The sequence below is a fragment of the Mastigoproctus giganteus genome, chromosome 12 (genome assembly GCF_048544385.1).
Source record: "Mastigoproctus giganteus isolate SK-2022 chromosome 12, ASM4854438v1, whole genome shotgun sequence".
NCBI classification, from domain to species: Eukaryota; Metazoa; Arthropoda; class Arachnida; order Uropygi; family Thelyphonidae; genus Mastigoproctus; species Mastigoproctus giganteus.
This window is the reverse complement of record NC_143586.1, coordinates 159,521,802-159,547,944: the sequence shown is the minus strand read 5'-3', so window position 1 is coordinate 159,547,944 and position 26,143 is coordinate 159,521,802. Positions and strand designations below refer to the sequence as shown.

Below are 26,143 nucleotides of genomic sequence, written 5' to 3'. Positions count from 1 at the left end.
GCGACATTCAATCTTACTTACATTTCGAGGGTACAGCTCTAAAATGGTGTTTGCAGGCTGGCCACTAGTTAGTACACCGGGCCGAACCTATTGGTAACTCTTTAGAAGGCTTCCGTATCAGCTAGTGTATAATCTTGATACCTCTACTCTGCCAGATAGTGACTGGAGGAAGTCTGAGTAGTGTGGATGTGGGGGGCGAGGGGAAAGAGCATTGAAGAGGCCACGTTATGTCAAGGATCTGGGTATATTCTTACCATGTGTACGCCATATACAAACATTTCATTACTTCGTACAGCATGTCCTTCCCCCACTTTTTTTTACTATTGAATGCACCATGAATTGTGAAACTAATAGAGTAAGATATATACAGTTATACCCAGATATTTATTAACAAATAAAGTACAAATAAAATAAAATATAAGTACAAAAACCAGTAGCTTTCGGAACACGTGTCCCTTTATCAACTGATAAGTTAATATAAAATTTGAATACACTACAAGCAAAGTGTGGCACGTTAATCATGCGTCATTGTTGTAGCTTTCGGAACACGAGTAATAGGGCCAAGGCTTTCTCTCGGTAGGCTGATCGGTCCAGCACAACAGTCCGGCGCCCTTTATCCGCAGGAAGTACAACGATGGAGTTGTCTTTTCTTATAGATGACAGGGCGGCACGCTGGCGGTGGTTGAGGTTTGAGTACGTTTTTCGAGTGTTGCGGAGGATTGCGGCAGTCTTGAATCGGATCTCGTTGGCAGTATCTTCGGGAAGGTTGGTAATACTGGCTTCTATACCCATAGCGAGCTGTGTGATGGGAGGTTTCGATGGTATAACGGCGAATTTCATACCGTTTGATAAAACACTCAGCTGCTCGTTGGACAGTTGTTTGTTACTTAGATTCAAGACCGAGAGAAAGCCTTGGCCCTATTACTCGATCCTAACGTATATGAACCTCTACCTGATCCTCCCGTTAAAGTCTTGAAACGTCTGGAAGCAAATGTTAATAAACTTATCCACGCATGGCTTAAAGATAAGAAGATCCTGACCGCGACTCACCATCTTCTACGTGCTACTGGCTGCCAACTACCGCAATTCTACGGATTACCAAAGATCCATAAACCGGGTATTCCTCTCAGACCTATAGTGTCTTGCTGCAGTGCCCCAACGTATGAACTGTCCAAACACATCGCGAGCCCCCTCTCACCTCTTATAGGTAATACATCTCACACCGTTAAAAACAGCAGTGAATTCATTAACATCATTAAGGACATTTCAATCCCTGACAACTCTGTCATGGCATCATTTGACGTGGTCTCTTTATTCACCTCGATTCCCGTCCAACAGGCCGTGCACTGCGCCAGAAGGCTCCTTGAGAGCGACTTAAGCCTCCAATCCAGGACATCACTATCCACTGATGACATCTGTACTGCCCTCAACCTATGCCTCTCTAGCAGCATCTTCACCTTTGAAGACTCACTCTACAAACAAGTACATGGCACTGCTATGGGTGCCCCTGTCAGTTCCGTAGTAGCTAACATCGCCATGGAAGATCTAGAGGAGCAGATACACCAGAACCCACCTACACCTATTACAACGTGGTGTAGATACGTCGACGATATTTTTACCATAATACCACGTGGTTCTGAAACGGTACTACTAGAACACCTCAACTCCTTATCCAATTTCATCAAGTTTACCGTAGAATCAGAGGTGAACGGTTCGCTCCCGTTTCTGGACGTACTAGTGCATCGCGTAGGCCCACGTCTAGAGACCTCAGTATACCGCAAACCCATGTGGTGCGGTCAATTCACCAACTACGGGTCCGGCCACGCTCCAAGCCATCTCAATAGCACTGCCCGCACCCTATTCTCCAGGGCCTGGAGCCATTCCAGCACCGACACAATTAGACGTAACGAGATCTCCCGTGTGAAGGCGGACCTAACCAGATGCGGTTATCCATCCCATGTACTAAACAGATGCTTGTTACAGGCAGAACAACTTACATTCAACCCAAGACCTCCGAAGCAAGTCGGCATATCGTCCGCCTACATTCCGTACTATCCACGAGTGTCAGGACGTATCTCAAAGATCCTTAGAAGTTACAACATCAAATGTGTACAATTACCCGGTAGGAACCTACGTTCACTTGTCTCCAGTGTGAAGACCCCTGTCACACCTGTCTTACGCAGCAATGTAGTGTACCGTATCACCTGTAAGGCCTGTAACAGTTGCTATGTAGGTGAGACATCGAGACGTCTCCAGGATCGCCTCACGGAACACGACAGAGCAATCCGGCTTGCCGAAACTGACCAGTCCGTGCTCGCAGAACATTTTTGGGCTACCAACCACGATCTTGACCCCAAGCGCGACTTTGAGATAGTGGACCACGCGCGACACTTTCGCCACCGCCTATGGCTAGAGTCACTAAACATAATAAACAACCCTAAGGCATTAAATCGCCAGAAAGGCATGCGTCTGCATCCCATCCTAGAGACAACCGTTTTATTGATGGATGATCACTGGCGTAAGGCAGCACACGTCCGTGCTACAACAATGACGCATGATTAACGTGCCACACTTTGCTTGTAGTGTATTCAAATTTTATATTAACTTATCAGTTGATAAAGGGACACGTGTTCCGAAAGCTACTGGTTTTTGTACTTTTATTTTATTTGTACTTTATTTGTTAATAAATATCTGGGTATAACTGTATATATCTGTATTTGAAACTATGGACCCCAGTACTCCAGGCCCATTTGTCACTAATAGAGTAAGCTTATCAGAAAAAAGATCTAAACCTCCCAAACACTTCCTAGTTCATTTCAAAAATGTACGTGGTCTCAATGATGTCCATTTCCACTTGCAGTCTGCCAAACCCCATGTACTTTTTCTGACAGAATCTGTTATCAGTTGATTCAACTACTGCTCATCTCGGTTGCCCAAATTATTCGTTGTATGATGTGTGGTACTTGTGCATATGTCTGTTCCGATATTCCCTGTCAGAGACTTGGTAATTTGGAATCTCCTCTTTTCAATCTTCTCTGGCTTAAAATCTCTCTACCTCTTTGTGTCAAATTCATCTGTTGTCTGTACCGTTCTCCCATCTACACTAACCACTTGGAGCTCTTTGACTTCCTCTCTTTGCAACTTGACTTTCTCCAGTCCAACTTTCCTAACAGCAAGGTAATTTTCCTTGGTGATTTTAATGTTCACAACTCCAGCTGGTTTCTGTTTTCTAGTCACACTGACCCACTGGTTGAGATGCTGAGGCTTTTGCAATTACTAATGACCTTGCACAGATTGTTCATTTAGCTACAAGAATACCAGACAATCCTAACCATACAGCCAACACGCTTGATCTTTTTCTCACAAACAACCCTTCTAAGTACACGGTTGAAGTGAGTGGTCCTTTAGGTACCTCAGATCACAACTTGGTGATTGTCTCTTCTCCAATGGAGCCTTTATCTCATGGCTATTCCCAACCTTGTATTGTTTGGCATTACAAGAATGCGAAATGGGATGACCTGCGAGATTTCTTCTTTTCCTTGGTTGAATTACTCTTTCAAAACTAACTTCTGATGTCAACATTTGCTCAGATCGTGTCAGCGAAATTATTCTTGTAGGAATGAAATCCTTTAATTCACATTCCACTTTAAAATCTCGTCCTTTAAGGCTGTTCAAGAGAAGAATGTTGCATATCGTAATTGGCTTGTTTCCAATTCTTCAGTTTCATTTTCTGCCTACACCAAAGTTCGCAACAATTATAAAACAGTCATTAATCAATCCAAACTAGATTTTGAACAGGCTAAGAGTAGAAAACTTGCTTCTTGCCCTAATGGTAGCCGAGCATTATGTTCTCTTGCCAAAGCTATTGGCCGGAACTTTTGCCCATCTCTGCTCCCACCTCTGTCAAAACCAGATGGTTCTATCGTCATCTCAGCCAAGGATAAAGCTGACCTGCTAGCATCCCATTTTTCTTCCAACTGATGTATTAATGATCTTGGTAAAACACCTCCCATCATTCCTAACAAACTCCATTCAATGCCTCGTGATCTTCCATCAAAAGGATGTCAGAAGGATTTTGACTAATCTCGATGCTAAGAAAGCTCCAGGTTCTGATGGTATTTCTCCACTTGTTCTCAAAACCTGTGCTACTCCTGTTCCTTGCTGCCTTTTTTCACTTTCTTATTCCAAAGGTGTTTTTCCTTCTGCTTGGAAATTTGCTTATATCCAGCCAGTTCCTAAAAAGGGTGACAAATCCCTCCCATCCAATTATCGTCCCATTGCAATTACTTCTACTCTTTCTAAAGTAATGGAGAAATTAATTAACTGCAAACTCTTAAACTACCTAGAAACCTTCCGTCTGATCAACGATCGCCAGTATGGATTCCGTCAGTGTCGATCCACTGGTGATATTCTGGCTTATGTTACCCATTTATGGACTAATTCAATGGTAAGGTTCGGTGAAACACAAGTAGTTGCTCTTGGCATCCCCAAGGCTTTTGATCGTGTTTGGCATAAAGGTCTTCTAAACAAGCTTCCATCTTTTGGTTTGCCAACTGTTTTTAGTAATTGGTTATCCAGTTTTCTCTCCGATCACTCACTGAGGGTGATGGTAGATGGCTCTCTGTCTTCTAATTTCTTCTAATTCCACTAATGCTGGTGTCCTTTCTTTCCCCCACTCTTTTCATTTTGTATATTAAAGACATTCTTCCATTGACTGGAAATCCTATCCGTAGTTTTGCTGATGATAGCACATTGCATTCCACTTTCCATTTTGAGAGGCCTTGCCCTACCCAATCATATTCAACTTCTCGAATATCCTCTATGAATTCCTTAAATGCCGATTTACAGGTAATTCTCCAGTGGGGAAAAGACAACCTAGTTGATTTTAATCCTTCTAAAACTCAGTCTTGTCTTGTATCTCGCAAAAAGGATTCTTCTGCTCCTACGCTTATCTTTGGTGACACTCCAATTTCTAGCAAAATAATATATCTCTTTTGGAGATTACCCTGACTTCTAATCTCTCTTGGCACAAGCACATTACAAATATTGCTTCCTCTGCATCTAAATTTGGTTTTCTCTTTCGCTCTCGGAGTTACTTTTCTTCCAAACAGCTGTTCACTCCGTACAAATTGCAAATCTGCCCTACCATGGAATATTGTTCCCACATCTGGAGGGGTGCCCCCAAAACTTCTCTCAGACTTCTAGATTCCATTCAGAAGAGGACAGTTAGGTTAATTAATGACTCCTTTCTAACAGAGTCTCTCCACTCTGTCTCATAGACATACTATTTCTGCTGCATGCCTTTTCTACAGATACTTCCATGGGCACTGTTCTTCTGAATTGGCTTCTATAATTCCCACTTTTTCAAAACAGTCCGAAAACCAGCCAACATCCATTTGCTGTCCAACTTCAAACTCGCATAACCAACTTTTCATCTTCCTCGTTTATTCATTCAGCTGCTGTTTTCTGGAACAACCTTCCTTCATACGTATTTCCTGAAAATTACAGTCTACAGAAGTTCAAGTCTAATGTCAACAAATGTCTTTTGTCTTCTCAACCTCCAACCCAAGCACAGTACTAAGTACTATCGATTCTAATACCTCTCGTGTTTGGGGTTTTCAAAAAAAAAAGACTATGTGGCTTCCTTGCACTGTGTGGCTAACACTAATCCTAGAACGAGTTTGTATTTATTAATAGTAGTTTTTTATTTATTAATATCTTGTTTTGAACTTTCATCTGTATAATCTTGTACACAATTTTATCTCATCTCATTTTTTGAGTTGTCAGTAAATTTTCAAAAATTGGATATATGGTGCATGACCCTGTGTTTTCTGTCACTCTGCTCTGATTACTCTTGACATCTTTTGTGGGAAATATCAAAATAATTTCATTCCATTTGATTAAAATCATAGGCATTTTTGATGCTAACCAACTTAACATCCGTGAATGATTTCCGATTTAGAGTTCTTGATAAGCTTAGCCTTTTCGCACTCATAGATGAATTTACACCACATAAATGAATTATTCTCGAAACTTTGTCACACCTCATATATATGCCTGTTATCTTCCCTGTCTGCTCATTTGCAGTAATCAGTGGAGGATTTCATGTGTGTTTTTTTTTTTTTTTTTTTTAATGGATGGGAAGCTCAGATAAATAGAAAATTTAAATAAGTGGAATTCCCTAATTTCCATGTGCTGAATAATAAAGATTTCTCTGTATTATTACTTTTTTATTTATTTCATTATTTTTATTTTTTGGCTGGTGCAGAAAAAGCCTGTTTCCTTCCACCGTATGGCTAGCACCAATACTGACTTGCAATCAAAACACAGTCATGAGACATTATACAGAAAAATAGATTGTATCAGTAAATCATAACCTCTTTAAAGGTTACTCTTGATCTTTTTTAAATTTTAATGGGGATTTAACTCTTTCTTATAATGGTGGATTTTAACTTTCTAAGTATTGACTGGAATTTGTGGGTACATTACATGTGGATACATTTCACTTGTACGTTGGGTAAGTCTTTTGTTGATTTATCTGTGGAAGACTGTTTTCTACTCCAGCTTGTTAGACTGGCAACAAGAGAAATTAGTACCCTTGATCTGATTATCAGAAGCCACTCTTCATGCATTAAGAATCTGCAAATAAAAGAACTGTTAAGGGGTAGTGATCACAGCATATTGATGTTGGATCTAATTAAAAATGTAACTACTGTTAAGAGCTTTTGCTTTCATAAAGGTGACTACGTCAGGCAGCCTTTAAATATGCAACAGAATATGCTGTTGATGTTACCAACAGCATATTCTAATAGAGAGCATTGAGGGGAGTAATCATAGAAGCTATTAGATGTGTTTTATACTGACTAAGAGATACTGTTCAAGGTTTAGACTTAAATGGGTGTCAGAGGAACTGATGAGACTTGTGGCATTGAAGAAAAATACAGGAGATCATATAAATTATCAGATGATATCGAAACCTACAGTAGATATAAGCCATTTTGCATTCAACTTCACAAAGGTAAGCTAAAGCAGATTATGGAATCTCTGGCAAAAAATGGAAAGACTTTATTTACTTGTGAACACTAAGAGGAAAGGGGATGAATACTTTGGTCTACTAGATATGAATGACTTAATTATTCATTATCCTGCTCATGTTGTTGACAAACTGAATAGATATTTTGCATCAACATTCACACTTGTTTAGGAATGGAGGTGCTAGATGTGGATCAAATTCTAACAGGGAGCTAAATGATTTTCTGAAAATCAAGAGGAAAGTAAAAGAGAAATTGTTTGTTGAAGTGGGTGGGGATCTATTCGAGGGAACGTCTCTACGGACTGGAGGTGTGTGCAAATGTATCCCCAATTCACAAAGGGAGGGGCATAGGTAATTACAGATCTGTTGGCTTCACTTGTGTTCCAGAGAAAATTATGGAGTCATTGGTTAAATAAATAATGCAGTTCATCTAGACAGAAATGTAGTCATAGCATGATTTGTTAGGGGCAATCTTGTCTGACCAGCCTAATTGGATACTGTGATGCAGTAACAAAGGAACTGGTTGCAAAGAATAATTTTGACAACATCATATACTATACTTAGTTAAGAAAAAAGTTTTGATACTATTGCACATAAGACTGCTGTATATATAAGGGCATTAGGGGCAAGTCCCTGCTGTGGATAAACGAATGGTTGAGTGGGAGAAGAAGACAGAGTGCTTTTGTTGGGCGCTGCTTTTCGACTACTGTTGTCAGTGAGTTCCCTCGGGTTCAGTGCTGTGCTCATTGTTGTTTTCTGTATTTATTGATGGTATAATCAGGCTTAATATCTAAGTTTGCAGGTGAAATGAAGACTGGCAGGATAGTTAATGACATTAATTCGGATATGCTACTACAACAAGATATAGAAAAATTAAGCAGATGGGCTAAGAAATGCAATTGAAGTTTATGAAATGCAAGGTACTGCATATGGGTAACGTTAATCTATCAATGACATATCAGCTATGTAGTACCACACTGAGGCTATTGGACAATGAAAAGGTCCTGAGGGTAATTGTGTGATCATATATGAAGAAATCTGAGCAGGGAAGTGGGTTGCTAGGACAGCTCATGGGGTTTTTCAATGATTTATACGAATTTTGCTTGTAAGGATAAGGAAGTGATTATCCTATTATACAAGGCCGTATTTTAGGAAGGTGTGGATCTGTTGGAATGGGTGTAGAAAAGGCAATGAGATTAGCAAGTAGAATAAAAGCTTACCAGGAATTGCTTCAGTTCTGTGAATTACTGCATCTGTAGACTAGGCACCTGCAAGATGTGATTGAGGTGTTTAAGGCCTTAAATGGATTGAGTAACCTCAGTGTTGATGGCATTGTGTTTCTTGCTCAGACAATACTCATGAGGGGACATAAATTCAAATTGACCAAGTGGTTGCAGGATAGATACATGTGTGGAAATGTGCCTTCCAGTGGCTAGTTGATTGTTGAAACAAATTTCCGTCTAGTGTATAGTGAAGTGGGTAGTTTGAATATATTCAAGGAGGAACTAAAGCTGTTAGCGTGGGGTGATGTACAAGTGATATGTTAAGTTTTTTTTTTTTTTTCCCTGTTTATTTTTGCTAATGTACAAACTTGCTTTCTTACATAATTTGCCACTACTAATAGTCTGGATGAGACTTTAGTTTCTGAGCTAATTAGATGCCTTCAAGAGTTAATCTGGCCACTAAGAATGTATATGTAAGTGTCATTATTGTGATGGTTCTAGTTCTCTCAAACGATTTTTTCTCTGGAATAGATCATTAGGTTTCATTTTGGCTGCAAATGAGGTAATTTTATTGGAAGAGGAGGAGGAATCAGTTGTCAGGGAATCTAGGAATTTTTTCTGTAATTAAAATAAAAAAAACTAGAACAGAACCAGAGTACCAATGAAATTAAGCACTTTTTTTTTTTTATTATTACGCATAGTTTTTGGTAAATTAATGCTAGTTTATTGGAATGTGCAAATGTTCACTTAACATTCACGTGATCACCTTACAAATTCCAGTAAATCAAGTAATCAAATAAATCGGTACACTTATTTTCATTTAATAGAAATTTTGAAACCTCTTTGTTTCATTTTGTTTTTAAGAAAATAATTTTAATGGAAAAATTGTAGCTAAGATAATCACAAGATTAAGGATATAATTATATATAATAACTGCATTTGTTTTGCTGTTTGGTAGTTTTTAAAACAGAAACTTGTACAGTCAGTTAAAGTTTTATCATAAACTTTAATTTATGCAAGATTCAGATAAATTTTATCTAGTTGCAAAGTATAAACTGTTAAGTTGGTTATAAAGTAAGGTGTAAAATTGGTACTTACATGCAATACTCGGTGCTAGAGCCTGTATACAACTTACATCACCAGTAGTTAAAAAAAAAAAAAAAAAAAAAAAAAAAAAAATGAGGCAAAATGGCAGACTAATGTAACTTGAGGCTCAAAGGTACAAGACTGCCAAAATCTGACCAATGAAGAATGCTCAGACCAGATGCAATGGGAGATAGGTGTTCTCTTAGTGTAGTGTAAAAACAAATGTAACTCAGACACTCCAAGATGCAAGATCACTACTATCTAACAAGTGGGGAAGAAATCCTAGAACCAGATGCACTGGAAGTTAGGTGTTCTTTCAGAGCAGTAATGAAGAAATGAATACAGATTTATTTAAATTAACATATTAGCCAAATCAGTATGGGCAAGGTTGAATATTGAAATTGCTTAACTGCAACAAAAGAAATAAGTCATAAATCAAGTGCTTTCATACTTACTGCTAACAATTTTGGCTTCTAAATTGATACTTGTTTTGGTTTTTCTGTCTTCTTCAGCTGTGTTCAAACTGGATTTCTACCAGTTTTTTTTTTTTTTTTTTTTTATGGGACTTGGTTCTCTTTTTGCTTTAACCATGGTTCTTGTAATGAATTGGATTTCTGGTAAGAATTTTTTCCTTAAACAGAAGGAGGCACTCTTAATAAAAGTGCACCCCCTCCTTTCTGTTCACAGAGATCCTCGTTGTAGCTAAAATGATTGTTTAAATGTTCTCCTCTTGTGTGAATGATTTGAGCAGAGGACAGTAGCTGTGTTGAATTCTCAATCCACTTTGCATTTAAATGCAAGAAGGTTTAGCTTCCCTCTCATCTTGGACATATTGTATATCTTTGACATGTTCACCAAATCTGGTATACATTCTCCTGTAGGATTCACCTATGTATAATTGTTCACAGTTACACTGGAGTTTAATTTTTTTTTTTTTTTTTTTTTAATTGTATGTAGTTGAATTATAGCTTGAATCTCCCTTTTTTTCTCTATATGTTCTTTGAGGCAATTCATCCTGCAAAGTGTGGTTAATTTAAAAAAAAAAACAGCCAAAGTAGCTGTCCTCTGACTGATTCTTTGTATGTCATATGTGGTACGTTCAGTTTGGTTCCTCTGTTATGCTGTTATTATCTTTTGTGAGTTTCTTTAACTGGGCCAGTTTGTAAGACAATTTCCTTGTATGGAGTAGCAAAGAAAAAATCTACAATTTTTTTTTTTTTTTTTTTTAACACCAATAAAAATCATCCAAAAACCCATTTGAAAAAGCTAACTTTTTGTATATTCTACTGTAAAGAATAGTTAACAGTATAACTGCTAAAGCACACAGGAAAGCTACTGATATGAGTTTCATCCTCAACTCTCGTTCGTCTCATCCTTTATTCAAAATCCCTAATGAAATCCCCAAAATCCCTGCTGCAAAGGATTCCCTCCATTGTGAACCTGAGGATGTTAGACAATTAGGTTTGCAGAATGGATAACCAGATTGTTTGTTTAAAGAAGGGAATCATAGAGGATATTGCCAAAGAGCATAACAACAGAGTAGTACAGTTACAAAGAATCAGTTAAACAGTAGCCAAAGTAGTAAGTGGATCCACTTCCCAAGAACTTATTCAGAAAAACAGTTTCAAGCTACAACCCAGGAGACAGTATCAGCCACCTGTAGTTGCAACTGTGGACAAATATACATAAATGAATTTGGCAGGAGACTTTGTACCAGACTAGTAGAATATGACAAAGGTATACAATATGGTCTAATTAATAGGTCAGTCTAACCCTCTGTGCATTTCAATGGAGGCTAGATTGGGATTTCAACACAGCTGCTGTCCTCTTAGATCATTTGCACAATAGGAGAACAATTAAAGAAATCATTTTATATCAGGAGCTGCCTTTCTGTAAACAGAAAGGAGGGAGTGCACTTTAAAGAAAAGTATTTCCTTCTGTTTAAGGAAGCCTCTTTTCAGAAAACTAGTAGAGGTTACCAGAATCATGGTTGAAGCAAGAAAGAACACCCAGAGGTCTCTTAACCCTAGAAATTTCAGGCAGAAATTGAAATCCAATTCAAACACAGCAAAAGACAGGAGACCCAAAACTTACTACAAATGTCAACTCAAGAAGCCAAAATTGTAACAGTTTAGAGTACTTGATTTATGACCTAATTTCTTTAGTTGAGGATATTTAGCAATTTTGTAATTTCAACAGTTATCCTTGTTCATACAGGCTGAATCCTGTACATTAATTTAACTCTTCATTAGTTGTGTGCTTTGTCATGTGTTTAGTTTCATGGGGGACAGCTGTCACCCAATATTAACTCATTTTACAGAATGCCTTTTGAATACTTTCAAAATTTTAACAGTAATCTGTGTTACTAGATGTCAAAAGTGATAATTTATAACAAAAAAAAGATTAGAACTATTATTCATAATTAGGTCACAATAGTTTGTGTCAGTTTATGCAAATACCTTTTTAAGATGATCAACACATGCCCATTTCTGCACTTAAAACACTACCTTTTGTTTTGTCACTAGTTCTACCAATAACAAAACAGCAAGATGGTGTTTAAGATCCATTGCTTGTTGGTTGTACCTACAGGTTCATCAAACACTAGTAAAACCTTGACATGCTTCTTATTTCTGAAGGACTTTGTGAATTATAGATCTGCATTGCATTTGAGGTTTTATTAATTCCTATGTGATGGTACCCAAAAAAAAAAAAAAAAAAAAAAAAAAAAATCGATTCTTTTTACTTTCTGGTAATTTATAATTGGCCTTGAAAATGCATAATACATTGAAAATGCACTTATTGCAGCTATATTCATTAAATTATAAATAAAAATAAAAAACCCAATAACATCCATGAGCCAGCATCTTTTATTTCTTGCCACATTATTATTTTGGCAGAGTTGAGCTAAAATAACTCAGTTTGGCCATGTGTATTGATCTGAAAAGCTCTCTACATCTGCACATAAATTTAAAAAATTACAGCCATTTTATTGTCAAAAAAGTTCATTATTACAACAGTAAATTTTACCATCTCTGAGACTTATCTCATTTTCATTATACCCACTCATTTCAATGGCTGTGATGTTATAGAACATAAACATTTTTGGTCTATTCTGGTCTCTTGTTTTTTCTGTAACATCATCATGACATCTGGTTGAAATCACCCAAACAATTTTGTTCTCTTTTGGGACAGCAATAAATAAGTGTGCAATTACTTTGAAAAGAAAAAAAAAAAAAAAACAAGGATTTTTTCAATACTTTGGTGGTTTGGGAAATATTCATTTGATCTTTCTTGGTTTCATCTTATGAAGAGTACCAACATATGTCAGTCCTACTTTCACCTAGAGGAATGGTCATAAGCCAGTGATTTCCTGTAACATTCCTGTTTGTCCCCTGAACTGGTTTCATTAATTTCATTACAGCATCTTGAAGAATGTTACTTCACCTGTTTTGTCTTTCAGGTCCACATAGGTTTCAAGACTGAAAGTATATGATGTGTTTGAACCCACCAGAGCAAATACTTTCAATCCATATCTTGTAGGCTTACTGGGAATGTACTGTCTAAGTGTGTAGTTATACAGTACCATTCCTAGGGTACCTCTAAAAGCCAGAAGTTTTCATATATGGTCAGATACTTTTTATGGCAAAATATTTTTGAAAATTTGAACAATTAATTCTAATACTTCCCTTATTGGCCATTAACCTATCAGTTTTCTTGTGAGCATTTGTCTTTTATGCCATAACTAAAGAAGAAGAAATCAGAATCTCTTTGAATTCATTGACAAATAACATGACTTTAGGTCATTCCCTTTAGTATTATATCCCAATTCATTATACAGCATACAACTAAATAGTGCCCTGATTTCTATCACATCTGTATAGGTCTGGCATCCCTGTCTAATCCAAAATTAATATTGAGAACACTGTTGTCAAAAAACAGAACCCATTTTTTCCCTGACTCTTCCCTAATCAATGCTTGGAAGATTAATCCTGAGCATTATCACCATTTTAATTATCCTCAGACGTATCTTGCTAGGAAGCATTATTGTGGTCCTCTTCGGCTTCAGGTTTGTCAGAAGCAGTCTTCTTCACTAACACCATTCAACCAACTCTGACTCTGCCATATGTTAGGAACTGAAGCCTACTGAACTTTTCTTTGCTTGGGACATTCTGAATATAATAAAATAAAGCTGTACATGTGTATACTATGTTTTAAGCAAAGAAAAGAAAAACTTTTTTTGACAGGTAAAACTGTAGTAAGTGTACGTAAAATAGTAATATTAAATTATATGGCAATAATAGTTACTATTATTGCCATATAAGCTGTAATAAGCTATGAATTAATGAAACAAAGGAAAAAAAATTACTGATCTTGTCTAACACTATTGCACGATTAGGTGTGTGGTTGACAGTTGTCCCCCAATGGAATTGCCATTTCATGTATTTGCAGCTTCAGAATTAATAATGGATGTTTATTGTTCTGTATGGTTAATATGGAAGCTAATAAAAGCTATTGCATGTGCTGACTCCATCAATCAAACACAGTGTTGAAAAGAAATATACTGGGTGACAGGTGTCACCCATGTGCCTACTGTAAAGGGTTAAGTAAATTTAAATTTGAATTCATTATTTCACTACTGCACTAAAAGAATACCTAACTCCCAGCGCATCTGGTCCTAGGATTTCTTTTCCATTTTGGTAATCTTATACCTGTGAGACTGGAGTTCCATTTGCTTCCTGTTTTATCGCCTCATTCTATAACTACTGAAGATGGAGGTCACATGTGGACTATAAAACCCAAGCATTTCACGTAAGTACCAATTTTTTATCTTACTTTGTAACTAGATAACATCTCTAAATTTCGTGTAAATTAAAGTTTGATATTTTACTACATAACTGACTGACTTTTTTTTGGATTTTTCTGGTTTAAAAGCTACCAAGAAAGCTACTCGTGACCTAACTGAAAATACGTGGTGTGATCAAAGAAGTTTGCAGACTAAACTAATACAGTAAATTCTCAAAAATCTGACTGTTAGGAATTTTGAAGTCCAAGTTTCACGAAATGCCATTGCCAACTCTCTGGTGATGAAGCGTTTCGGCTCCACATTTGGTTCATCTTGAGCTTCATCAGCATTTTCTTCTTTCACTATCACTGCCTGCAAGTCAATAAGTTCTTCATTAGATAATTCCTTCTCTTCCTCCATTAACTCCACATCTTTGGCATCAACCTCCAACTGGAGTAGCTCTGCAACCTTTACATATTTTCTTCCATGTGCCATTTAAGCAACTTTTAGTAATTTCTGCACAGGCCTTATTAATGTTTAAGATGGCATGGTAAATATTGTAAGATTTCCAAAAGTCTCTTAACATAATTTTCTCGTAGTCTACTGAAGACAATGCCCGAGCAAATGTTGTGTGTGAATAGTATACTTTTAAATTTGAAATAACACCCTGATCCATAGGTTGGATGAGTGAAGTTGTGTTTGGCGGTAGAAATATGACTTTCACATTCTAATTGAAATCATCTAGATGTGTAGGATGTCCAGGAGCATTATCTAATAGAAGCAAAATCTTGAAAGGAATGTCATTGTCTATATAATATTGTTCAGCCTCAGGAATGCAGGAGGGTTTCCAGAATGATACACAAGCAGTGACATTAATCTGTAATCTCCCGCGGCATTAGCCCCAAGCAAGCACGTGACCCTATCTTTTGAAGCCTTGAAACCTGGCATTGTATTCTCCTCTTTGGCAATGTATGTTCGATCCGGCATTTTTTTTCCAATACAGAGCAATCTCGTCAACATTAAAAATTTGCTGCATTGAATAGCTGCCTTCATCAATAATTTTTTCCAACACATCACAAAATTTCTCTGCAGCTGCAGAACCGGCACTGGCGACTTCACTGCATACTGTAACGTTGTGGAAACCAGCACAATGCTTGAACCTATTAAACCACTCGTTGCTTGCCATGAACTTGGGTTGGAGTTCGCCGTACTTATCCTTAATATCTTTATAAATACTTGTTGCTTTTGCTTGAATGGTCATTAGACTCAGTGGCACTTGCTTCTGAATCTGATTTTCCATCCATGTTATTAACAGCTGTTCCATCTTCGATATAGCACCTGAACACTGTTTTGTGATCACTGTTGATCTTAAGTACGTTGACCCTTTGACATGTTCTTTTATACACGCACTATCCTTTAAAATAGTATTCACTGTTGAACCAGTGAGACCTAATTCCTTTGCAATAGATTACAAACTTTGTCCTGTGTCACGGCCTCCATAGCCGAGTGGTCAGGGGCGGGAGTGCAGTAGTAAATGCTCTTTGAGTAGACTGGTGTTCAAGCCCCTGACTGCTAAATATGGTCGATCTGCCAACCCGCACCGGACCAGCTTGGAAGATTATGTTCCGTTTACATCTTGCAGTGGGTTAATAATTAATGGCTTCAGTTTACCTTTTTTTTTTTTTTTATTTTATTTGTCCTGCTTTGTACTTCTTTAATCATTTTCATCTTCATTTTTTAATCAATTTTGTTTCATTTCCTGGCACTACCACCACTTCATTGGTCGCTTTCCCTTCATTATTGTAATGTGTAAATAGGAATGAAGAGAAGTTTCTGAAATTTGTTTTTTATATGATTGAAGATAAGATTCAGTGAAGGGGAACACATTTCCCCATAATAGCGTAAAAACCCACAATTGCAATTATCGCAAATGCAGTAAGATTGAGTTTTAAGTGCAAATTGTTTTTGTTTCATGTTCGTGACCTCCAGAAACATGCTTTAGAAAAATATCACAAAGCCTTTCAAAATTGATTCTTATAACGGAACAAATGATAATGAAAGTGTAGCACAATTTCCATTATAAAAATGACCTTTTAAGAGATAAATAGCCTAGTAATATAACGAAATTTTAAAATTCCAAGGACTTGGAACGAATTACGAGAGAGAGAGAGAGAGAGAGAGAGAGAGAGAGAGAGAGAGAGAGAGAGAGAGAGAGAGAGAGAGAGAGAGAGAGAGAGGGAAAAAAAAACCAACAACAATGTGTTATTTGGTTCACATTACGAAATTTTCACGATACCTCCATTTATTCCTACGGGATGCAAAATACGTTTCCACAATTTTTTTAAGTTTGCACCGGCCAGCAAAAACTTACATAAAGTCGAATTTCTGTAAGTCGAGTATTACATAAGTTGGTGAGTTCCTGTATAAATTAGTAGAATCCAGAAACTAAGTTTAAGCTACTCTGCAGCCAAGTCACTAAGAGTATTAGGCAAGCTAAGGCAGATTATGAGAAGTTTTTAGCTAAGAATGCAAGGAAAAGTTGCAAAGAACTATTTGCTTATATTAACACTATAAGGAAGGGATGATCTACATTGGCTTACCAATATGAATGGCATAAATGCTGATGATCCTATTCAGATTGCTGACAAACTGAATAAATATTATGCATCTATATTCACATATGAAGAAGTTTTTAGGAATGGGAACTAGAAGTATATTAAGTTATAACTGGGAATTAAATGGTTTTGTGATACTAGAAAATAAAGTGTAAGAGATTGTTGAAGCTAAAAGTAGGCTTGAGGCTTATGGAATCTGTCCAATTATATTATAAGAATCAGCAAGAGAAAAAAACAAACCTTTCGCTATAATTATGACAGCATCCTTGGATTCAGACGAGGCTTCTCCCTCTTCTAAAAGAGGGATCACAAGGCAAAGTGAGTATTTACAGACATATAAGCTTGACTTCTGTTCCATGGAAAATAATGGAGTCAGTGCTTAAAGAAGTATTGCAGGACCATCTTCACAATAATAGAAATGCAGTTATATAGAAATCACAGCATGAGTCTGTTAAGAGGAAATCTTATCTATTCAGTCCGAATAGTTACTGGGAAGCAGTAACAAAGGAACTGGATACAAACAATAAGCTTGACATTGTATATTTAGATTTCAGTAACTTTTGATACAGTTCCATGTGAAACACTGCCATAGAAATTGAAGAATTGCATTAGGGGCAAGTTACTGATATTACAAAGGAATGGGTGAGTGGTTAAAATTGGGCACTGCTTTTCTTGGACTAATGTTATTAGTGGATTCTTGGATTCATTTCTGCTCCCTTATTATTTTCAGTTTTTATTAGTGATATTGATGAATGCATATCAAAATTATTGTCGGAGTCTGCAGATGATACAAAGGTTGATAGGGTGGAATCAAGGCATACTGCTGCAATAAAACCTGAAAAATTGACTAGATAGGCTAACTGGCAATTGAAGTTTAATATTGATAAATGCATGGTACTGCATATGGGCAGTATATGTAATCCCAGAATAACAGACCAAATTCATTCTCCACATTCAAGATGCTGGAGAACAGAGACTTTGTACAGTCTGACATGAAGTTCTCTGAGTACTGCATGCAGATTTCTAAGACAACTCTTGGATTCTGTCGGTTACACTGGTCAACACCTAAGATGTTACTAAAATGAAAATATCCAATCTTGACTAATTGATGCTGCTTCTGAACACGAAAATCACATTAAAATTTGTCGATTGGCTCTTGTTTTTGAATTACAGTTGGGGTCTCATATTAGCAAGTTACTCTACATTATGAACTTTGGCTTTCAGAAAAACGCATGCCAACACTGAAGTTTCTGTACCACCACGCTCTTATCACATGACTGGCACCTGCCGCCTCACTCTGCATCATATGATAAGTTGTCGTCTCAAATGAGTCTTCAATTCTGTTGCAGTAATCCTCGAATACAGCTAGGTGGTACTGGGTGATTTGTTCTCTGTGAAATTCCTACTTTTTGTGCGGTATTTGTGTCGTGTAAGATTAATATGTCCGGTAATTGTGTGACTAGTCAGAATGATTTCTGTTACGTTATGTGGAGAAGTTACATTAGCTACAAGAAAGTGTCCCTTGACTTGAGCCATAAAAAAGGCCTACTTTTACTTTGGGTGTAAAGTAGGCGACCAGGACAAGAACTGGGCTCCACACATATGCTGCACTACCTGCTCATCAAAACTTAACATGTGCATGAATCGAAAGGACGTTTTATGCCTTTCGCAGTGCCTATGATATGGAGGGAGCCAACAAATCGTGTCACACTGTTACTTCTGTATGGTGCCTCCCATTATAAAAGGGATGACAATGAAGAAAAAGTGAACAGTGATGTATCCAAATTTTTTTTTTTTTTTTTTTTTTTATGTTCGCCTTTTTCCCATTATTATATCGGGTCAGCGTTTTTTATTGTTTTTGGCATGCAATTTTTACGGCCGGATGCCCTTCCTGACGTCAACCCTCATCCTTTATCTGGGCTGGGAATATGCGGTGGTCATTCCCTGACCTGCTGCATCCTCTGCATTTGGTGGGTACGGGCTTGAACCCCGGTCTAATCAAGAAGCGTGTGTTATGCACTACTGCTCCTGCCCACCTGGCTACAGAGGCGCCTGTGATGTACCCAAATATACCATCTGCAATTCGTCCAGTGCCTTACAGTGAAGTATTACCTATTCCTGAACCACCCGGCCTTTTTTCTGTACACTCTGATGAAGGTGACGACACTGGTGAACATCAATTTGATATATATGAAGTATAGTAGCCATCTAAATTGAACTTATGTAATCTTATGAACCACATAAGGTCACAGAAAGTGAGCTTAATGACCTCATGAGGGATCTCGAACTGCCGAAGAATAAGGCAGAGATTTTTTGCATAAGGGCTACAACAGTGGAATCTTCTAGATCATTCTGTGAAAGTGACAACATTTTGTACTCTAAATAAAGACTGATTAAATTTTATCAAACAGAAGGTGAACTCACTGTTTTTAAGGATGTTGATGGTTTAATGGCAGCAATGAACATGAGACACGTTCCCAAAAAATGGAGACTATTTATAGATGCTTCTAAGTTAGCCTTAAGGCTGTGTTATACAATGGAAATATGCTGCCTTCAATACCTCTTGCGTATGCCATCCACAAAAAGAAACATGCACAAACATGGAGAACATCCTCTTAGGTGTACACTATCAGAAATATGAGTGGCAGATATGTGGTGATTTAAAGGTAGTCGCTAGGACTATAAAAGGGTTACACTAAGTGTTGTTGCTTTCCCTGTGAGTGGGATAGTTGTGCCAAGGATATGCACTATGAGAAGAGGAGTTGGCCTCAATGAAAATCATTAACATCTGGAATGAAGAACATAGCATTTGAAGCTCTGGTAGAAGATCCTATTACTTCTTATGAGAAACTGGGGCAGAAGATGCATTTTTTGCACTTGCACCTGGATTTCTTCCCGCCAAACTGTGGTACCATCAACAGTGAACATGGTGAGTGCTTCCATCAAGACATCACAGCGATGGAACAAAGATGAAAATCAAATTGCCTCCGTATTAGTCAATTATTGTTGGATGGTGAAAAGAAATGCTCCCGAAGCTGAAAACAAGCGAAAGGCAAAAAAGGTCCCGTTTTTGTTACATGCTTGTTTAAAGTAGGTATGTTTATAGCTACATCTTTTTGCCATATAAATAAAAAAATACCTTGTATAAATATAAAAAACTACTTTTTTAAGAACAAGAGCCAATCTGCCATTTTAAGCATTATTTCCGCATTTAGCACCCCAAAATCTATAAAATAAACTTACTTTCATGCTCATAACAACATATGACCCAAAATTTGTTGTTCAATTTAATCAGTGATGCAGATTTAGGCAATGACCATACTGATGGATTATTAAAATTTTATGTTGATATAATTCTAATATGCATTTTAAAAATTAAAATGCATATTAGAATTTTAAGAATTTTCAAATTTTTTTTTGTAGTGGGATCAACAGTACATCCAATATTGGGTTAGTGCCCTAAAGTGCTTCCACTTTGATGCTATGTTTTTACAATAATTACTTATTCCTGCAAATTGTATTACTTATGATGCAACATGCAGCTATGTTTACTTATGAGTAGACATTGGATTATATGCACGAAAAAACAGGTCAAATATGCACCAGAATGCTAATACAGTTGATTCCTGTTATATGTGACACATCGGGACTAGTGCATTTTGACCCGATTAAGTGGCTGCCCCAATTATGCGAAGTTTCACGTAAATAGTTAAAAAAAAAAAAAAAAAAAAAAAAAATACTGTGGACCCCCAATTGGTTTACAATTGGTTCGCTCTACAATCAGAGGAGATGGGGGAACCCCTGATGCTGTCAGACAACTAACACACTGTACAATCAAATGACGGTACGATGGACTTGCCATAGTAAAGTACCGTTCACTATACGATATGTAGTAAGCGCTGGTCATTGTGATCACGCTGACGAACTGAATTAATTTTAATTCTATTAAACAGCGATTCTAATTAGCAAAAATAGGAGGAATATTATCCACAGGCTTTAAAGTAAAGATATATTAAGCACAAATTTACACTTTATTACCTTACCAATTAAAAAATTAAATGATATGTGAAAATCATAGGAATATACGTGAAAATCGGAAAAATATACGTGATAATCGGAATAATTAATATGTACGTACAAAATAGTTGACATTTCAGTTCACTGACATTTGTGAGTAGGGGTTAAAATTTAATAGAGTAAAAAAATAAGCAATCAATAACAAAGAACACTGCACACACAAATTGCAAGTAACACGATACACGTAAGTGAGAACGGAGTAACGAGTTACAAAGCTTTAAAAATAGGAATGAAGAGGAGCTGAAAATTAATTTTTTTATATGATTGAAGATTCCATGGAAGTGTAAGCACATTTCACCGTAATAACCCACAGAATTCCAGCTGTCTGTATTATTGCAAATTCAGTAAGATCGAGTTTACTATCCATTTATAATAGATTGCACTAACAGAAAAGCCCAATAAACAGGTGACTGCTAATTGGTTTATGGTTGTGACCTCCAGAAATTCGACCGAACCATGAGGTATGGTCGGAGACAATCTTAGGGTAATCTCCAGTATTACGGTCTCCTGCTCCGATTAAACAGCATGTTGTTCCAATTAAGCAAAGTAAACCCTGGCTATTTTCTCGATTGGGTTCTATTCTTTAAGATTTGTCCCAAATAAACAGCTGCCCCAATTAACCGGCGGCCCAAATAACTGGAATCCACTGTATATGTACTGCAATTTTTATATTTATTACAATTAATTGAACCACAATTTCTTTTTTATTCAACATGCTAAAGTAATAAAACTGTGTATGAAAAAAGTTTTAGCATATTTTTAAATATGCTAAAAATTATTCCAGGTGTAAATACCTTTCACACCTGGAATAATTTTTGTTACAATACACAGTAATATTGATCTACTTCTATAGAAGTAGATCAATATTACTGATCTGCTGTATTTAAAAATGTGAGCTTTTGAAGCCTCTACTTGAAGTTCATTTCCTTTCCCATTGATCAATTCATCTATTTTCCTTAAAGTGTGAAATCCTGAGTTCTTTTCTAAAACATTATTATATTTTCTTCTTATTTCTTCTGCTATGCCTCCTGGCATTCTTTAAATTTGCAATTCAACTTTTCCCATCTCTCCAGTTGTGTTGCTCAGTGAAAGTCCCCGCATTTCAAGTTTGGTTGTATAACTAGGTAACTAACCGACTGAAATGGGCCTGGATGAACAATAAATCTTTTTTAGCCAAAGAATCAAAGCTGTTGCTTTAGCATTACCAATAGCTGCTGAATGTGTTCTATCCAAGGAATCAACTAATTTTTTTATAGAATCAAAATTTTTAGCATAAAACAATGCTACTTGTGACCACATTCCACATCTTTCAACAGGATCAGGTGGGAGAGGAAGAGTAGGTAAGTTGCTATTCTCTAAAGCACTTTTGGCAAAATCTTTTTTATAATAGAAATTAGTTTAATTTCCCCAAAATTCTCCCATATTGCTTCTGTCAACCTATGTAAGCCATAGGATAAGCATGTCCAAATCTGACGTGGATCAGATTTGGATACAGAACTAGTAATGGAGAAGTGGCTTTTATCATATATGAAGCAGCGTCACTAACAAAAATGCAGACTCTTTCACTGTAGGTCAATTCTGGCCACAATAACTGCAAAGAATCATTACAAAATCTTTCTACTGTTGAGTAATTCACTTTTTCGAGGGTCTTACAAGCATCTAATTTCCACATATAAAATGTGCAGTATAGTGGCCACAAACATCTGTTGTTTTGTTAATGGACATTCAAATATAGTATTCTCTAATATCTTGACAAATTTTGCTAATAATGTCATCATAAGTAGTGTTAAGGTAATTCTTTCTCAAGATAGATTCATCTGGAATACTAGATGAATTATATTTATACAATATATTTATATTGTATAAATATAATTTTATATTTATTTGAAAAAATAAAATATAATTTTATTTTTTCAAAAATTGCTTGAAGATTCATTTGGTTAATTTATTGAACGGGATATTGCTGCTTACCAGGGCCAGACACAAATCCTTTGAAAGTCATTTTTCTCTTTTGAAGTACATGGCTTGGTTAAAAGTGACTGCTCTGGAAATTATTCCTTTGCTTGGCCATAATGTGCAAAGTCATTTTCACCTATCGGTCAATCTGGAATTTTTCGCTGCATGGAACGTTCTTTTTTCCGTTCTATACCGATGACATATCCTCAACAAACAGAAATAAATATATTTTCTTCCATATTCCGAAATAACAAGGACCCTGGTAATTGCTTCCCTTTAATGTAAGCCTACACTTTTTTTTTTTTTCCTAGCATATTCTTTCTTCCTTTCTAAAGCAATAAAAATATACATACATAACATCAACTTTATGTAAGGTTTGGATCTTAATGTTTCCCATGCTGATTTGAGAAATTTTCCCATGCTCAGTGAAATAATGCCTCATTCTAATTTTAATTGCAATACAGTGACTTGTTATATAATTCTGAGATAAAGTTAAGGAATATGCAGTGTTGCTTGTAATATTTGTGTTATGTGCATTTTGTATGCACTAACAACTATGGCCACAATATGCAATTGCATATAATCCAAACTCTATTTATGAGTATGGCATGGGTGGTGGTGATCTAGAATTCCAAAAATCCCCTAAAAATATGCCTTGATTGCCTTTAAAATATTGGGGGGGGGGGGTAAGAAACATTGTTGGTTTCAGAAATTTTTATATTTCTGATTTTTAGTTGGATAAAATTGATGGTGAGATTACTTTTGGGCCCTGTTTTCAATATTTATTACAGTTTGCCATTTTTAATTTGGTAACTATACTCTAACTTTAACACTGACATAAATGAATTGCACATCGAGTAAAGCTCTAATCAGTCAGCTACAACTGTATTGTTTTGCCACTGACTGTAGGAGCATTACTTGATGTTGTGTACTTGTTTTTTGGCATAAGTGAACAGAATATTATTACTGATTTGGTATCATGTTTTTTGTTATGACTTATTGCATTTCCTTTGTCTTATTAAAAAAACTTTTATTGTTTTAATATTAGAACTGTGTACTTTTTTTTCTTTTTTTTTTTATATTGAAATGATTAATTGTATTAATATATGAAATTTATTTTCTGCTGAAAATGGTAATTTAATAATGTCTCTTATCTTTACAGCTTCATACATCTAAATTATTATAGTCTAACAAATTTTGTGTAATTTGAAATTATATAGTCACTGCTTTAGTATTTAAATGCTTAAATTTTTTTTGTCTTCCCCTTTTTAGGGGTTTGTCAACTCCGGGTATGCTGTAAATGGTATAGCACACGTAAGTGTCTCCCTTTTTTTTAAATATCACAAATTTTTTTTTTTTTTTTTTTTGTTACTTTTATTTTTGTTAATTCCTTCTGTGTCTAAAAAGAAACAGGTATGTCAACTTTCATTTATTGCATAAAGGTAATATAAAACATTCCATCTGTTACACAACTTTTGGTGAGTACACTTCACTGCATGTGATTGGAGTAATTTAGATATTTAATAGACAACTAGTAATAACAGATGCCTCTGTACTACTACATAAAACTGCTTCATGTTTTGAAGTTCTGTAGTTCCTTCTTGTAAGGTAAACACATTAGTAGTACTTCTCCTAAACCTTATTCCATCTGCTTATGGTTAGCCTTTCTGATCAAGTCTCTTCAGTCATTCCTGCTTTGAACCAAATCTTCATTCACTCTGTTTTCCTTCATATCCTTCTTTGCTGTTCTCCCACCATGGATTTTTGGTCTTCCTCTTTTTCATGCCCCTCCACTCCAATAACATTATCTCCAGATCTTATTCACTGGCACTGTCTTGGCCAAACCATCAATCTATTTTCCTGCATTTTTTCCCTTTCAGTCAACTTCACATCCAGACTCCCTCTGATATATGTATTGCTCACTTTGTTCTTCCTTGTAACACCACTTGCTCATTTCAGTATTCTTGTCTCTGCTATATGTAACCTCTGCTCAAATTGTCTCTTTACTGTGATTAGTAGTCATGGCAAATGATACAAGAAAGCAAGCTTATATAGCATCAGCAAAAAAAAAAAAAAAAAAAAAGCAGCACAATTCACCCATCAGTTCTTGCAAAGAATTTGTCTAGTTCTCCATTGTCAAGACTGCTCCATACATTAGTACAGGTTTCACTGCTATCCTATCAAATCTTCCTTATAGTCCTGTTAATACTTGCCAGTCATACAGCACCCCATTTGCCTTCTTTCTTGATATGCCTTGCACCTATCTAATTAGCTGTACCACATCCTAAATACTGAAATTTATTCATCTGTGTTACATGACAATCCTCTGTTCTCAGCACAATCCTCCATACTCCTATTTGCACTGAAAAACACTCTTTGTACTTTTATGTTTGTCCTACTGATCTTTAAGCCATTGGACTCCAGAACCTTTTTCAAGTCCAACTTTATATTTAATCCCATTAAATATAATGGGATTAAATATCCACACACTCTGATTAGTATGATACTCATGTTATTTGAGCTTCTTGCCAGGTTGCTGAGGAAACCAGTTTTCTCTATTTAGCTCTATCCTCTAATCATTCCTCTCTTCCTCCCCCCCCCCACATTTTCACAGCTAACTCTTAATGTCTCCACGCTTCGATAGCCGCCAACTCTTCAGATTTACAACTGAAGGGTCAAATCAAGTCTTTCTTTTACTCGATTTCATCCTTCTTTGTTTCACCATCATAATGTAGATCAACAAAGAGTTTATTTTTCCTTTCACAAAAAAAAAAATAATAATAATAAAGCTACGTTAAAACTAGATTTCTTTTTTTTTTTTAAATTTTGTGAATTTCTGCTTATTTGAGATAATGAATTGACTGTTGGGTGTGCTGTAATAGTCTAGATTGCAAAATTTAAAATGCACAGTGATAGTTTTTCTCTGTATATGATGTTTCATCGGACCTGTATGGTATAAAGCTAATTAACAATGTCTTTTAGTAGGGTGTCCAAAAAATATGAAAGTAAGAAATACTATTCAAGGCTTAGACCTAAATGGATGTCAGATGAAGTAATGATGAGACTTATGGCAGAGAATTAAAATGCATGGGATGAGTATAAAGTATCAGGTGATATGGAATCCTATGGTAGCTATAAACTAGTCTGCAGTCAAGTTACACAGGAGGTTAAGCTAAAGCAGATTATGAGAGGCCTCTGGCAAAGAATGCCAAAAAAAGCTGCAAATGCTTCTTTACTCCTTAACAGTAAAAGGAAGGGGTAGAATCACATTGATCGACTTGATGTTGATTGTTTAACTCAGTGGTTTTCAACCGGGATGCCGCAACAACATACCAGGAGTGCCATGTAATTTGGGTTTAAGTTTTCTTAA

General features: G+C 36.3%; 1 protein-coding gene across 6 annotated transcripts in view; it reads left to right on the top strand.

Moving 5' to 3' along the window:
* The window catches only part of LOC150077541 (single-stranded DNA-binding protein 3-like), a 729,210-nt gene that overhangs the window by 69,379 nt on the left and 633,688 nt on the right, over positions 1-26,143 (top strand). For all 6 annotated transcript variants that reach the window (XM_090386678.1, XM_090386675.1, XM_090386677.1 and 3 more), the window contains exon 6: positions 24,046-24,087. In XM_090386678.1, coding sequence (XP_090242804.1) covers positions 24,046-24,087 — 42 coding nt within the window. The remainder of the gene's footprint in view (positions 1-24,045; positions 24,088-26,143) is intronic.